At 35.5% G+C, this 16825-nt stretch overlaps 1 protein-coding gene across 2 annotated transcripts in view; it reads right to left on the bottom strand.

The window, feature by feature from the left end:
- NUP155 (nucleoporin 155) overlaps positions 1–16825 on the bottom strand; it is a 63555-nt gene that overhangs the window by 39502 nt on the left and 7228 nt on the right. For both annotated transcript variants that reach the window (XM_036074672.2, XM_036074671.2), the window contains exons 4-13: positions 15730–15800; positions 11683–11775; positions 10746–10912; positions 8742–8847; positions 7939–8012; positions 7556–7647; positions 5668–5765; positions 5020–5172; positions 3955–4055; positions 1529–1699 (exon numbers count right to left, since the gene is read on the bottom strand). In XM_036074672.2, the coding sequence (XP_035930565.1) occupies positions 1529–1699; positions 3955–4055; positions 5020–5172; positions 5668–5765; positions 7556–7647; positions 7939–8012; positions 8742–8847; positions 10746–10912; positions 11683–11775; positions 15730–15800 (1126 nt within the window). The remainder of the gene's footprint in view (positions 1–1528; positions 1700–3954; positions 4056–5019; positions 5173–5667; positions 5766–7555; positions 7648–7938; positions 8013–8741; positions 8848–10745; positions 10913–11682; positions 11776–15729; positions 15801–16825) is intronic.

Consider the following 16825-nt stretch of genomic DNA (forward strand, 5'->3'; position numbering starts at 1 on the left):
GAGGGCATGTGGTAATAGCACATAAAATAGCATAAAACATAGGTTTATAAAATGTTATATCTACAGAGCCACAACCTTATTTTTTTGGTGGCGGTGAGTGTTTTCTTATTAAATTTAGAAAGTTGTTATACAGGTTCAAGTAAATATTTGAATTTAGAATACGATAAAAGCTGTCCCTCAAACCAGAGGATTAAAGTTAAGATTATCCATTAATTATGTTGGCATATGTCCATTTAGAAAAAAAATGAAGCTGGATCCTTAATCAGGATAAATTCCAAACAGATCAGAGATTTAAAGGACAAAAATAAAACTATAATAGTACTAAAAGCAACTGTGGGTAAATTTTTTTTTATAAACCTCAGAATGAGGAAGTTTTTTTTTTTTACTACTTTTATAAATCCGAAAAGATAACAGAAAATTTCGACTAATATGCTTACCTGTATGGGAGAAAGTCTCAGTAAACAAAATAAAATGACACACCAGGAAAAATATGATACTAAAATTACAGTAAGTTTCCTTGATAAAGAGCTTCTATAAATCAAAACGAAAAAGAGAACTCAATAAAATAGGGATAGTCCATAGAAAAATAAACACTTGAAAAGACTGTCCAAAGAAAACAAAAACAAAAAACAAAAAAGAACAACAACAAAAAAGACTGTCCATCTTATCTTAATAAAATGGCATATTATACTTGGACAGGATGTAAGGAAACAGGTATCAATATTCATCGATAGTGAATGTATGCACGTATATATGAATACAGGGGAATCTGGCAACATCTATCAAAATTAGAAACGCACATATTCTTTCACCCAGCAGATATAATTCTACAGCTTTATTCACACACAAAGAAAATGATATACACATAAGGTTGTAGCATTACGAACAGCAAAAAATAATCCATCAATAGGGACCTAGTTAAATAGGGTACATTCATATAAAAGAAAACCTTTCAAATACAAAATAGAATGAGAAAGTTCTTTATATAATGATATGGAAAGATCTCTAAAATATGTATTTGAGATATAAAAAACAAGGTATAAAATGGTGTATATGATACACTACCATTTATTTAGAAATATTTTGTTTGTATGTCCACACCTCTGGAAGGATACACAGATGCTGATGACATGGGCGTCTGTAGGGAAGGGACCTCAACTGGAAGGGAGATTTTATTCTGTATACTCATTATACCATTTGAATTTTAAATGCATCACTATTCCAAAATCAAATATTAAAAAATGTTTTTTTATAAGTTAAGTGAGAATTATAATAATAAATTTAGGTTATTTTGTTTTATGCTGCTAAACACTGGTACTAGAAATGCTACTTTAAAAAAAAATAGAACACTTTATAAACAGCAAGCTCTTTTTGTTGCATTTTTGGTATTTAAAATTATTCCTTAAGAATATCTTTAAGAGTAAACTCTCCTAAAGTCCTTAATGACTCCATTAAGCAAATATTGCAAAATACATAACATTAAATATGGCTTCTTTATTGTCTCCACCTTAACAGAGTATGTACATACCTGTGCTGAGAGGAGAACAAATTTCTTTGGAGGCAACATGTGCTGCTGTACCACAACCGGTGAGTCAGTTATTGGAATATGATCCTTATTTAAGGGTGTAATTATTTTATCTACTTTCAATTCATCTATTGCAGAAAGAGCCCAGGAATGACCATCAACACGGGTTGTCATCTATACAAAAGAAATAAACTTTTTATACATGCTATTAAAGTTACATAAAGCAAACCTTCCAAAAAGGAAAAAACATATAGACCTAATTTCTAAGGAAATGCAGAATTTTACAAATTAATAACACATGTATGTGAGCATTCCTAAGTTTCTATTTAATGCTCTACTGTCTATTCCTTTAATCAGGCCAGCTTCTATGACAATTATCTTTCATGAAAGAAGGGAAAGACAAAATCTTCTTAGGATAAACTGTAAATAGTGTTTACTAGAATTGTAATTCTTTCGATACCCAAAAACTATATTCTACCATCTTTAGTAGTAGCAGAGGTTGGTTTATCCGGTTTGATCAGCATCCTCAGGGGGTAGGCAGCATGGGCTATGCAAGGGCATTTAGGAGAAGTAAATGGGGTAGAACAGGTGATACCAACAGTGGGGAGCAGAGATAGCCTTCCTTGGCCATACCCTTGGAGGTGCTGGCCTCTTCTTAGCTCATTTTGTGCTGAGGGCTGACGAGCAGCCAAGGTGTGAGACTGGGCTAGGACAGGCTGGGGCTGCACCTCTCATCCAGGACCTGTACATCAATTTCATGGAATATGCAGTGGTATTTGCTTTTAAAACACAATTATGGGGGCGCCTGGGTGGCTCAGTCATTGAGCGTCTGCCTTCGGCTCGGGTCATGATCCCGGGGTCCTGGGATCGAGCCCCACATCAGGCTCCCCTGCTCGGCGGGAAGCCTGCTTCTCCCTCTCCCACTCCCCCTGCTTGTGTTCCCTCTCTCGCTGCGTCTCTCTGTCAAATAAATAAATAAAATCTTAAAAAAAAAAACCCACAATTATGTGTTTATGTGTGGACATTTGTATATGCAGGGAAGAGAGATCAAAACAAGATGGGGGGGGCCTGGGTGGCTCAGTCGTTGAGCATCTGCCTTTGGCTCAGGTCCGGATCCCGGGGTCCTGGGATCGAGCCCTGCATTGGGCTCCCTGCTCAGTGGGAAGCCTGCTTCTCCCTGTCCCACTCCCCCTGCTTGTGTTCCCTCTCTGGCTGTGTCTCTCTCTCTCAGTCTCTGTCAAATAAATAAATAAATAACTTAAAAAAAAAAAAAGAAAACAAGATGGGGAAAATGTTGGTAATTGTTAAATGTGGCGTTCAATTTATCATTCCTCTATTCTTCTGTATGTTCAAAAATTTCTATAATTAAGGGGCACCCCTAAATAAATAAAATCTTTAAAATAAATAAGTAAATTTAGGCAGAACTACAAATTAAAGACATCATTAAGATAAAATTCTAAGGGGCGCCTGGGTGGCTCAGTTAAGTGTCCTACTCTTATTTCAGCTCAGGTAATGATCTCAGGGTGGTGAGATCGAGCCCTGCATCAGGCATGGCACTCAGCAAGGAGTCTGCTTGAGATTCTCTCTCTCCCTCTGCCCCTCCCCCACCCCATGTATGCACACACTCTCTAAAATAAATAAAATCTTTTTTTAAAAAAGATACAATTATTTTATTTTTTTTTTAAGACTTTACTTATCCATCTGCCAGAGAGCGAGAGCGAGAGAGAGCACGCACGAGCGAGTGCACAAGCAGGGGGAGCAGCAGACAGGAGAAGCAGGCTCCCTAGTGAGCAAGGGGCCCAACACGGGACTCAATCCCAGGACCCCAGGGGATCATGACCTGAGCCAAAGTCAGATGTCCAACCGAATGAGCCACCTAGGCATCCCAAAAAAGATACAATTCTAAGTCATAACTATAATGGATGACCTCATAATTAAATAACTAAAAACATAATATATTTAAACAGCACAAAAGTCATTTCAGAAAATATGTATGCATTTTTCGGATACAGTATGAGAAACATTCTAAAATGATTCCAATGTTTAAAGATATTTTTTTTTTTAAAGATATTATTTATTTATTTGAGAGAGAGAATGAGATAAAGAGAGCATGAGAGGGGGGAGGGTCAGAGGGAGAGGCAGACTCCCTGCTGAGCAGGGAGCCCAATACGGGACTCGATCCCAGGAGCTTAACCAACTGAGCCACCCAGGCGCCCTGTTTAAAGATATTTTTAATGATTACCATAATGACTTCTAACCTCACAAAGGAAAAACAAAGAATTAACAGGATACACTTCTTTTCAATATGATTTCCAATCATATATGATTGCTCAAAATAAATGCTATTACAACATAAAGATTCTTATAATTTTACTCTTTACTTAAAATTATAAATTATATAAAAAATTAAGATTCTCAGGATAACTTACCTGGGTTTCCATCATTGGCTTTTGGAAGGGAAATGTATCATGGTTGACACACCACAAAATGTCATTATCTTCATTTTCTGAAGCTGCCATCAGTAGAATGCCTAGAAGTTTAATACACAAAATCTTATTATATGATGCCAAATAATATGCATCCCCAATGTTCTTAAAAATATTAACTACTAAGGGGTGCCTGGGTGGCTCAGTCGGTTAAGTGTCTGCCTTCAGCTCAGGTCATGATCCCAGGGTCCTGGGATCGAGCCCCGCATCAGGCTCCCTGCTCAGCGGGAAGCCTGCTTCTCCCTCTCCCACTCCCCCTGCTTGTGTCCCCTCTCTCACAGTCTCTTTCGCTGTCAAATAAATAAATAAAATCTTTAAAAAAAAAAAAAAAAAAAAAATATTAACTACTAACATTAATATATATAACATATATACATAGCATGCATTGTTGTAAGTAAACAAGTCACAAAATTAAAAAAAATTAATCCCTTAAAAGGACATATAATTATTGATAGGGTAGAATCATTAAGTGTTCCAGATCTTACACTTCGTTTCTTTTGAGTAAATGCTTTCTTCACATCTTAAAATTTCTGACGTTATGACATATTTTGCAATGGGCTTATGAATTTAATTACTAACTTTAAAAAAGTATATTTAATACATAAAAAATGTTGTGACTTTCAATCAATGGTATCTAATATTCAATGAAACAGAATTTCATGTACTGATTATCTCAAACATATCATGAATAAAAATGACGAAGTTACTAGTGGAATGGCAGAGTAAACTATAAAAGCATCATCTCAGCAATATTAGTTGATTTTGAAATATACTCTCTTGTGCTCAATTCCAGCTCCTCCCGCTAACTTGTTTCCTTTATACTGACTTGAGAGATAGCAGCCTTAAGTCCACTGGATGATTACAGGTGTAAGGACATTATTAATGTAAGAAATTAAAATAGTCTAAATTTTATTGGAAAATTTATTATTTTCAAATGGCTCAAAAGACATTCTAATTTTAACAATTTAAAAAATCCAATCTTAAATCTGATAGGATATCAGAACTTACCTTTACTATAAAGAGCTTTATGTACTTTTGAAGGCTTTTCCACTGTTGAAGACGCTGAGAATCCAGGAGGTAAGCGGACATGAACCAGTGTCAATGTATTAGGTCGTGCTAATGGTTGTCTGAACGGACAAGTGCTGAAATATAACCTTACACCTGATGATGGGATAAAATTATACATCAGTAACAGAAAATGAAAGACTTGAGGTCCTCGTGTGATTGAAGCAATTCCACAGAGAAACACAGACACTTGTTAAAGTCCTAGAATCACTTTCCTGACTAATCTTAAATCACCATGTGTAATACCACCTGAAGTAGAGTTCTAAGAAAGTGTCACTTGGAATTGACAGGTGAATCAACATATTTTAGCAGAAAGAATCTGCAACTATAAGCCAAGAGAGTCCTTTTTCCTATTCAGGCTCTGTCACTGAATATTACCCATTTCACCCGTCAGACCTAGTTTGACATCTATAACATGAGGAGACAAAACCAGAAGAATCTTCCAATTTTCAAAATCCTTAGTTTTACAAATTATTAATATGGCTTGATAACTGATACAGAAGTAAAAACGCATTTCTAATCACAAATTTCCAAGTCTGAGGATTATTAAATTCTAAAACCAAGAGCAGACACAGAAATTAAACAACATACCTGCATGTGTAACCGCCAATAACTGACAGTCCAGGGATTCAGAATTTTCAATCACTGCTATTTGAACAATTGGCTTAAAAACAGAACGATCTATGGTCCTACAAGAAAGGAAAAAAACTAGTCTAATATGCTAAAATAAGACTAACTTCTTGGGAAATTAACACAGCAGCAGCAAGAGCAGGCAAACCCCCTGAATATGAGTTTACATTGTTAGACATTACCCTGTTTTCAAAGATCATAAAAGAAGGCTAACTCCATTGGGTAAATGGTTAATGAGGAAGAAGGTGTTCTCAGAGCATCAAATTATCATTGTAAAGATTACTGCTAATTAAAAAGAAGGAAAAATGAAACTTTATAATGGAGAAATCTGGTAAATAGCACCTTAACCAAGTATTCAATAGTGGAAAACCTGGTGGTTATGTGCCTACTGATGTAACGCTGCAAGGAGTAATTCTGGTAAAACCAAACCAAAACCTCAATCTAATGATAATGGAAAAAGGACAAATTCAGAAACTGGGATATTCCACAAATAAGACTCTTGCCCCTCCCCACCAAATGTGAATATTTAGGGGAAAAAGAAAGACAGTGAGACATCTATTCTATATTAATGAGACAAATGACCAATTTAATTCATGGGCTCTGACTGAATCTGGGGAAAAATGGAAAGAAAAACAGCTATGAAAGATTTTTGGGACTGTTAAGTAATGTTAATATGAACTATATAATTAGAAGATAATACCACAAAATTATTAATTTTTTTAGGTGTCGAATTGGTATTGTGCTTATGTAAGAGACTTAGGACATGAAAGTTGAAGGATTTCAGGGTGAAAGTCATGATGTCTGCAACTTACTTTCAAATAGCTCATAAGAACGAAAGTGAGCAAATAAGGGAAAACAGTAACAACTGTTGAATTTGGATAATTTGATAGGGTATTACCAGTTTTTACCATGCTGCTCTTCTAGTTTTTCTGTAGATTTGAAAACGTTTCCAAAAAAAAAGTAAAGGTGGAGAAGAAAAAGGAAACCCTTTGTTTAAGATTGTCTGCCTTGATAATTTTTTTGTCACTGAAAAGCAAAGAAAGCACTGAATTTTTGCTAGGATAGGTGAATGCAGCAATGACCCAAGCACATAGAAAACCGAAGCTGAAAATTTGAGGCCTTTGTTATGTGAAAAGAATTTCTGCAGCTGAGCTAAATTAGTTGTGATATACATAAATCACAGTGTACAGTGTCTGAAAAGTTGGCTTGTAACTTGGGTACTAGTACTTCTCTAGGACTCAGACTTCAGACAAATCTTAACATCCTTTAGTTTCAGTTTCGTCAAGAATACAATGTGAACAATAAAACTGTGAAGTTCTGTATTCCCAAACTGCCCTGTGTCAATTATCACACCAACTAAACTTATACTACACAGGCCTGTTAAAAGGTTGGAGCGGTGATCCCAGGGTCCTGGGATCGAGCCCTGCATAGAGTCTGCTTCTCTCACTCACTCTCACTTGTTCTTTCTCTCAAATAAATAAATAAATAACATAACATAAATAAAAGGTTGGAGTGGGTACTAGTGGGGAACTTTGAGACCTGTAGCTTCCTAGTGACAACTCCTGTAATTGCCTACATAGACCACCTAAAGCTTAACACATTCCAAGGAAAAATCAAGCTGTACTTTACATTGTAAAAAAAACCAGTCTGCCTTATGTTTCAAACCATCCAACATTAGAATTAAAGGAAGAGTCTTTCTCTAGGAGCTGTTTCAAACATAACCTCCAGTGTCATCTTCAACATTCCTTACCTTTTAGAGATATTTTGAAGAGGAAATAATTTTAGTATGCCGCACATATATAGCATAATGATATGCCTTGTACAAATGAAATGCCTGACAATTAATTACCTAGCAATGTTTCCAGCAGCAGAAACAATAGAATTCTGTGAAACTGAGGCAACTCGGCTCATTCCTTGTCCATCTTGGCCCAAATCATATACCTGTGAATAAAAAATTGTACCCACTTAAACATAACTATAGCCCACACGCATTTTACAAAATAAACTTTTAGAAGACTCTTCCTTTTTAGGGATCCTTTAATTTAGACACTTCACACAGATATGGAAACATCAGAGATTTGAAATTTCATAAAAAAGAAGCCCTAAGAAGTAGTTTGGGATGTATTTTTAAAAAGCACACAGCTCACAGGAAAAGGCTAAGAGTAACTGAATCTCTTCCTTAAAAACAGGGATGTTCTTACTCCCCTTAAATAGTAGTGTATTAATACTTGCCTGTATTACTCCTTTCTCAGACCGTGTATATAAAATGTTTCTAGAATTATCAACTGCAATTTGAACAATAGGATCTAAAAAGAAGACAAAGGAAAAAAACCTCTAAAGATTAACGAATTAAACAGAGTAGCCATTTATAACAAATTTAAATTGCTGAATTAGAACTTTGCATTCAGGGGCTTTCTCTTGCTTTGCAGGTAAGTCCCATGATATTTGCATGAGGACAAAGGCAAGAAGCATTTAAATCAGACAATGTATGAAAAAAGCAGACATCAAATACTGTGACTAGATGAAGAGCCTCACAAATAAATTACTCTGTCTTCTTAATGAATTTTAAGCCAAATCAAAACCAAGTTCTAGATTATTTCTTCCTTCAACAAACATTTAATGAATGTCTACTATATGCTAGAAACACAGGAAATAATTATACTCAGTGCATTCCTTCAAGAAAATTGTGTGCGGGTGCCTGGGTGGCTGAGTCGGTTGAGCATCTGACTCTTGATTTCGGCTCAGGCCACGATCTCGGGGTCATGGGATTGAGCCCAGTGTTGGGCTCCATGCTCAACACGGAGTCTGCTTATCCCTCTCCCTTTGCTCCTCCCTGTTCCTCCCACTGTTCATGCTCTCCCTCTCAAATAAATAAAATGAAAAAAAAAAAAAAAAAGAAAAGAAACCTTATGACTATATAACTGTTATTTATTTAGTAAGACAAACTTTCAGTTAAGAATGAGAATTTCTGAAGAAAATGTTAAGTCAACAATCTTAAAAAATTTTGTTTGCCAAATTTATTGTTTTCTACTTACCATCTTCTGAGAATGTGAATTGTAGCAATGAAGGAACAAGGAAAGAAAGTGCGCTCTTTGAGTGGTTTATTTTCCTACATCTTTGGCTAAACCAACCTGCTTCTGCCTTAGAAGAAAAATTGAAAGAAGCAAGACTTGTAAATGTAGACACATTTGTCATAGCAACTAACCATATAACCACATGTACAAAAATCCTCAAATCTTAGTGAAGTACTAATAATTGTAAATAAAGTGAGACATACTATTTGGAATAAGTACTGAGTTTAATCCTTTAATTAATAATAGAAAAGGTAGTTAGCCATAATCAAATCATAGCTCTCAATGAAATCAGCTATTTCAAAACCTCATAGTGCTATGTTAATAAACTCATATTTTAATTATCTTAAAAACTCTTTTATTTGAAAGTAGTAAAGCAAATAATAAGTGCAGTCTGTAAGAGTCCAAAGTACATAGGATAGGGGTACTTGTATCATCTCTTCCCATTTTGGCTAAAAAGAAATCTTTTTCTTTTTTTTAAGATTTTATTTATTTATTTGACAGAGAGAGACACAGCGAGAGAGGGAACACAAGCAGGGGGAGTGGGAGAGGGAGAAGCAGGCTTCCCGCTGAGCAGGGAGCCTGATGCAGGGCTCAGTCCCAGGACCCAGGGATCATGACCTGAGCCGAAGGCAGATGCTTAACGACTGAGCCACCCAGGCGCCCCTAAAAAGAAATCTTAATAGCAGCCGTCGCCACCATAATCTACAGTTTACCTCTCAATGTCTGACTTTTGCCATACAAAACCTTTGGGGTGGGGTGGGGCGGGAGCGCGGATAATGAACAAAGCCAAGAGAAACTAGGTAAGAAAGAGGTACAATGTAATATAAAAAACACAGCTGACCAGGGTTGTAATCCTAGCTCTGCCACTAATTAATTAGTCATGTGACTCTGAGAATATTACTTTATCAGTTTCCTAACATTTACCTTATGAAAAAAAGCCAATAATACAGTAGGAAAAGACATAAAAAGACATTTCAGAGTAAACATACATGACCAATAAATACATGAAAAGATCCTCCCTCAGCGAGTAATAAAAAAAATTTCCTTCTATCAGATTGGTCAAAATTAGTAAGTGTGATAATACTACCATCAGTGAGGGGTGGTGGGATATATTCATAGAAGCCTGCTAAGTGGGGTGCCTGGGTGGCTCAGTTGGTTAAGCGACTGCCTTCAGCTCAGGTCATGATCCCAGGATCCTGGGATCAAGCCCCACATCTGGCTTCTTGCTCAGTGGGGAGCCTGCTTCTCCCTCTCCCTCTCCCTGCTACTCCACCTGCTTGTGCTCTCTCCCTGTCAAATAAATGAATAAAAATTCTTAAAAAGGAAGGCTGCTAAGAGTCTAAAAAACTCTCAGAGGGCAATATGAAAATATTACAATTTTAAATGCATATGCTCCATAACCCAACCATAGGAATTCTAAGTCTCTACACAAAAAAATATCTACACATGTATACAAGGAGACCTGCAAAAGAACACTTATTATACCATTATTTATGAATAGGAAAACTGAAAACATAGAAGTCCATCAAGAAAGGAATTATTAAGTGAATAATGTACATCCATTTTATAGACAACTGTACAACAATCACAAAACATAACACAGTTAAGTGAAAAGCCAATTATGTAACAAAACATAAGCAATAATCTAAGGAAAAACATACAAAAGTACATCACATATTTGTATATGTGTATACATATAAATACACACATATAGAAATTTATAGATACTTATCAATGTATCATGTCCTAAAAAGACATACTCAGAACTGGATTTTACTTCTGGAGAGAGGACTGGGTTTTGTAGGCATGGTGTAGTCATGCAAGACTATATACGGTTTTAACTGTATGTCTGAATACTTTTCATAAGAATATATTAATGTGCTTATATAATTAGAAAACAAAAGTAAAATCTATCCCTACTTTATCCAGGGGGAGGAAAAAAATGTTTATAAATGCCAGACTTACTTGGTATGCTACTTCATATAAACAGCCATCTTTTCCAGCCAAGAAAATTCTCCCATTATCAGTGGAAGTTATTGTTAAAAGGTAAGTATTATCAGTGGGAAGAGAATACAAAGGATCTGGAAGCAACTGCATTCCACCACACATACTGTCATTAAGAACCCCAGAACCTATTTTTTTTAAAGAAAGAATATGAATCAGCTTATTAGCGTTTTTGAAGTTTGAAATAATCACTACATTATCTTCAGAATTGGTATTTTTACTGAATTCTTATTGACACACCTAAAAGCTTCTATAACATATACTTTTAAATTACTATAAAAAATCTGATACAGTTTATTCAAGTTAAATAGAACCTACAATATGTATATATACACAATATATGTTTTATATACATAACACTGTAAAACATCAATCAACAAACTATCCCAAATTACTAGATTTGGGGAAAGAACCCAAGGATTTGATAGTAATAATCATTAATTTCAGTCACTGAAATTCAACACTATTTCACCCAAAACAGACTGCCAGAATGCAAAAGAAACCATTGAATGTACTAGTAATAAATTCAGGTCTTCTTATGTTAAAGGAAAGAATAATGTATATTTCAGTGTTCCATATGTTAAAACAGCCATTCAAAAAACCAGAAACAAAGAAATTGAAAGCATTATAGAAAAACTCACTAGTGTCAATTATTTCTCTTCTATTACCCTTTTATATTGTACACTTAAGGAATGCACATTAATATGATAAGCATATTCAAAACACTTGCTTGATGGAGCTACTAACCTGAAAGTTATCATACCTATAGGGAAATATTATTTTCCTATGAACAAATAGTCTGGAAAGTTAACTTAGTGGAAAAAAAAAAAAAGCTTTTAATTATATAAATTGGCTAACATATTTTTATTTTAAAAATACCACATGTGGTTTGCCATACCTGTTTGTAAATTAGCATAGCTAAGTCCAAGAATCACTATATCCACAGGGGTTGCCAAAACCAGGAGGTGTCGTACATGAGGTTGAAAGATGCCTAAGATAAAGCAGACATGGGTTAGGGATGATTCCAAAAAACATCCACTTACACTATTTAAGCATTGATAGACTAATGGTTTTACCATTAAAATGAACTAGTGATAAAACAGTATATGAAGGACGTGTCTGGCTGGTTCAGCTGGTAGAGCATGCGACTCTCAATCTTGGGGTCATGAGTTCAAGCCCCACGTTGGGCGTGGAGTCTACTTAAAAAAAAAAATTAAATAGTATATGAAAAGTCTGAACTCAATTTAATTTTACTACCTATGAATATTTAAGTAAGTAGATAGTAATAAAAAAGAACCATCTTAGAAAAGAAACACCTTCAGTATTTAATACCAATTAAAATCAGCATTACATTATAAAATAGTTTATTAAAATATAAAGCCTTCTATTTGTATACTTAACGCCCACAGCAGCATAATTCACAGTACCCAAAAGGTGGAAGCAACCCAACTGTCCACCAACGGATGCATGAATAAACAAAATGTGGTGTGTGTGTGTGTGTATACGTACACATATATGTATACATACATAGAAATATTATCCAGCCTTAAAAAAGAAGAAAATTCTGACAATACTACAACAAGAATGAATCTTAAGAACATTATTAAGTGAGGGGCGCCTGGGTGGCTCAGTCGGTCGAGCATCCGACCCTTGATTTCGGTTCAGGTCATGATCTCAGGGTGGTAAGGTCAAGTCCCACACTGAGCTCAGCACTCAGTCTGGAGTCTACTTGAGATGCTCTCTCTCCCTCTTCCCCCCGATTCGTGCTCTTGCACTCTCTCTCTGAAAATAAGCAAATAAAATCTTAAAAAAAAATCATAACTGAAACAAACCAGTCACAAAGAGGTAAATATAATTCCATTTGTATCAGGTACCTGGAGAAGTCAAATTCATAGAAACAGAAATGAGTTTATGCTAAATGAGATTCCCAGATGAATTTATATATCAAAACCAGATAATTTATAGTTTCAGAGGGGACATTACCAAGTACACATTTTTTTTTTTGTTAATTCATGCTAAGGTACTGTTTATTTATTTGTTTAACATTAAAAGGTGTGCAGTGACATGAGATTCTATGTATAATTATCATTGTCATGTTACAATATCCAAAAATAGTGTCTTACTGACAGTAATAAAAGAAAATATATCTTATGTCACAATTATGGACATATCTTCATCATTTATTCAAGTATTTCGCAACAGGAGATGGTAGAAATGGAACCCATCTCCCTTCAGAATGCAACAAGGTTAAATGACTGACATTTCTCACTTTTGTCAGCTCTCACATCTTATCATAAAACACATCTTATTAGCACTTTTTAGAAATTAACGTAAGTTGTTTAGGTCTTTGGAACAGTTCAAAGTTTCACTGCTTTTGAATGAAAAAGTTTTAAAGTTTTGAAAAAGTTTTGAAAGAAATAGTTTAATACTTGTGCACAAATATGAACACTTAGGATCCTTTGCTAACATCTGTTTTTGCTTATTTTTTTAAAAAGATTTTATTTGAGAGAGAGAACAAGAAAGAGAGAGAGAACACGAGTAGGGGCACAGGCAGAGGGAGAAGCAGACTCCCTGCTGAGCAGGGAGGCTGATGCGGGACTCCATCCCAGGACCCTGGGATCATGACCTGAGCCCAAGGCAGACATTTAACTGACTGAGCCACCCAGGCGCCCCTGTTTTTGGTGTTTTGATAAAAAAAACTCAGCAGAACCATAACCCATTGCATTTTAGAAAGGCATGCTTTGGCACCAAAAACTTGGCCAATGGTACTTTCAACTTCTAAGGCAACTTCATGATGCCTTTTCAAGAGATGCTGGTTCAGAAATAGGAAAATACTAAGTTCTTCTCTTCTACTGAAAAGTCCACTGACTTTCCAGAACTGACTGACTGAACTTGAGGTAGGAGGTTTACTGTATTAGGCAAGGAAAGACCATTCCAAGAATAACTTCCAGGAAGGAGTTTACACATGATTTGACTTTGATGGCAGCCCTACTTGGTCATACAGATGAGGTAAAATGACTCATAATCACTAATTACTCATAATCACTATAATGAATAATGTCCCAAAGCCATAAGCTCTTTCAGCTACATTACCACCCTGGAAGATGCAAATGAAGCTAGACAAGCACGTGAATCTTTTAATACATGGAAAATGCTTCCCTGAACTCAGAAAAGTGTGATTAAGTCTTGTCAATTTCTCTGTGGACAAAAACCTGCAAATGCTAGAAAACAATGAAGAACTCTTATGTTTTATTCAAGCAACCATAAAATTGAAACATGTATTCATACTCTTCTTGCCAATAAAGCAAACTCTTGCCAAAAAGCTTGAGTTAGAAAACAATGACTTTAAGAATATTTTCTTACAACAGGCAAAGTGAGATACGAACTTTGTTATAACGCTTTATGTTCGAGAGTCAGAATTTTCAGTGCTTATGGATAGCAAAGTCAGAGTTGTTTCATAATCAGGGTGGCTCATTCGGTTAAGTGTCTGACTCTTGATACTGACTCAAGTCACGACCTCACGGTGAGATCCAGCCCCAGAGTCCAGCTCTTTACCAGGCATGGAGCCTGCTTAGGATTTTCTCCCCCTTAGCCCCTCCGCCCCCCACTTGCACACTCTCTCTCAAAAAAACAAAAAACAAAAAACAAAAACAATTGTTTCACTATCAAAGATCACACCTTTGTTGCCATATGAAAGACTTGCCATAATTTTAATTTTGCACTGAAGTTTATATTTGAGTAGAACAAAATTTTACTATTTATTTTAGATGGACAATTTATATTTATTAAAATACAGAGCAGGGAGAGCCCTCCACTGTTATTATGAATAAGCTTTTAGATAGTAACTTTTTTTAAAAAAAGATTTATTTATTCATTTTGAGAGAGAGAGAGAGAGAGCATGTGCGTGAGCGCACATGAGCAAGCAGAGGGCAGGAGCAGAGGCAGAGGGAGAGTCTTAAGCACACTCTGCACTGAGTGTGGAGCCCCACGCAGGGCTCAATCTCACAACCCTGAGGTCACGACCGGAGCTGAAACCAAGAGTTGGATGCCTAACGGACTGTGCCACCCAGGCGCACCTATGAATAAACTTTTAAATGTAGATAAAAGAGATACATACCTCAGGGTGAAGAATACCTTGAGGTTCTATTTTAAGGAAATAAGTTTCCAATGTAATCACATAAACAGTGTATAAGACTGCATGTTTGTACCATGTGAATTATCATTTCAAACAGCTGCGAACTCAAAAAATTTTATTTAGGCCTTACAAACAATTTTGTCTACTATTTCCCATTGTAGGAAGATTTCTCATACATCCAAAAAATGTATGTTAAATTTAAATCAATCTATTATTTTGTCATTAGCTTTTATAAAAAAATCTGGCACAATGAAGTTGAAACTGTTAAACAATACTTGCCACTTCTTTAAGAGTTATTCTGAACTCTTTTCATTTCTATGGGCTATCAAGACTAAAAAAACGCAGAGACAAAAATGGTTTTTACATTAAATTCAGTAACTGATGAAAATGTATAATGCAAAAAAAAAAAGATGTATAATGCAAAAAACTTCAGGTAAATAAATCAACAATGAGTAACAAAAAATAAGCAAAACAAAATTCAAAAATTATAGTTTAACAATTTTATTTATTAAAAAGTATTTTTTTTAAGTAAGCTCTATACCTAACGTGGGGCTTGAACTCATGATCCTGAGATCAAGAGTCACATGCTCTACCAACTGAGCCAGCCAGGTGCACCAGTGTAACAATTTAAAGACAGATTCACTTCTACCATAAAGTGAATAAACTATTAAATATTCCTAATCACTTTACATATTTCTAATTAGAATTCAGACCAAACTTCAATAAAAATTTCAACTATGTTAAAATGTGCTGTTATTCAGTCCTATGCATATACATATGTAAATTAATCATTACATTTTTATTTCTTACCAGCTTTTGGTTTCACAAGTCCCACAGCAAGAATAGTCTCACTAAGTCCATCAAAATAGGCAAGGTCTCCTCTGCCAATAGTTAAAGAAAAACATGTTATACATATGAAGAAAACAGTTTTATCTAAAATGTTCTTTAAGACTACAGAATGTAATGAAAAATAAACCAGCAAAGAAAAGTGTTTCAATTCCAAGATCCAGGCACACAGGCCTGTCTAAGGCTAATAAGCATAAACCAGGAAAACAGGGAATGCTGCTCCCCATCCCAAACTTCCCCCCAACCAGGTTGCAAGGTAACAGCAATTCTACTGCTGGGGCAAGACCCCCTCAGAAAAACAGGGAAAGTATAAGGCTGAGAGTGGAAGGGAAACATTGAGAAAAAATCTCCGGCATCCCAACCTGTATCCTAAGTATAAAGTAATTCTACAGGATGAAACCTGTGGTCCACTGAGGATAACCACAGCAATGACAAAACCAAACTCAGCTCAACTCCTGACTTGAAAAAAGTCAACTTTCCCCATTATAAACGCCTACCTGCTAGGCCCATTTCTAAGGATAAATACTATTTACTGCAGTATCCACTGTCCTACACATGATATCTAGCTTTCAGAAAACACATGAGACAAAAAAAACACAGAAAAAAAAGCCTGTCAAGAAACAAAGCAATCAACAGAAATGGACTCAGCTATGAGCTCGATGTCTTAACTACAGACAGAAAATTTTAAATAAATATGATTAATATAGTATGGGTGCTAATGGAAAAGGTGGATGACATAAATAAACAGATAAGGAACTTCAGCAGAGAGGTGAAAATTACAAGAAATAAGCAAGTGAAAATATTAGAAATAAAAAGCACAGCATAGAGAAAGAACATCTTCTAAGAACTTTTTAAGTAGACTTGACATAGCTAACGAAGGAATTGGTGATCCTGAAGTTGGGTCAATAGAAACTGTCCAAATTGAAACAAAAAGAAAAAAAAAGAAAAGAATGGAGAAACAAAAATAGAACAGAGCATCCAAAACCTGTTGAAGAACATCAAACAATCTAACAAAAGTATAAAAATCTCAGAAGAGGGAAAGAATGGGACAGGACAAATA

This window comes from Halichoerus grypus, chromosome 2 (genome assembly GCF_964656455.1).
Source record: "Halichoerus grypus chromosome 2, mHalGry1.hap1.1, whole genome shotgun sequence".
NCBI classification, from domain to species: domain Eukaryota; kingdom Metazoa; phylum Chordata; class Mammalia; order Carnivora; family Phocidae; genus Halichoerus; species Halichoerus grypus.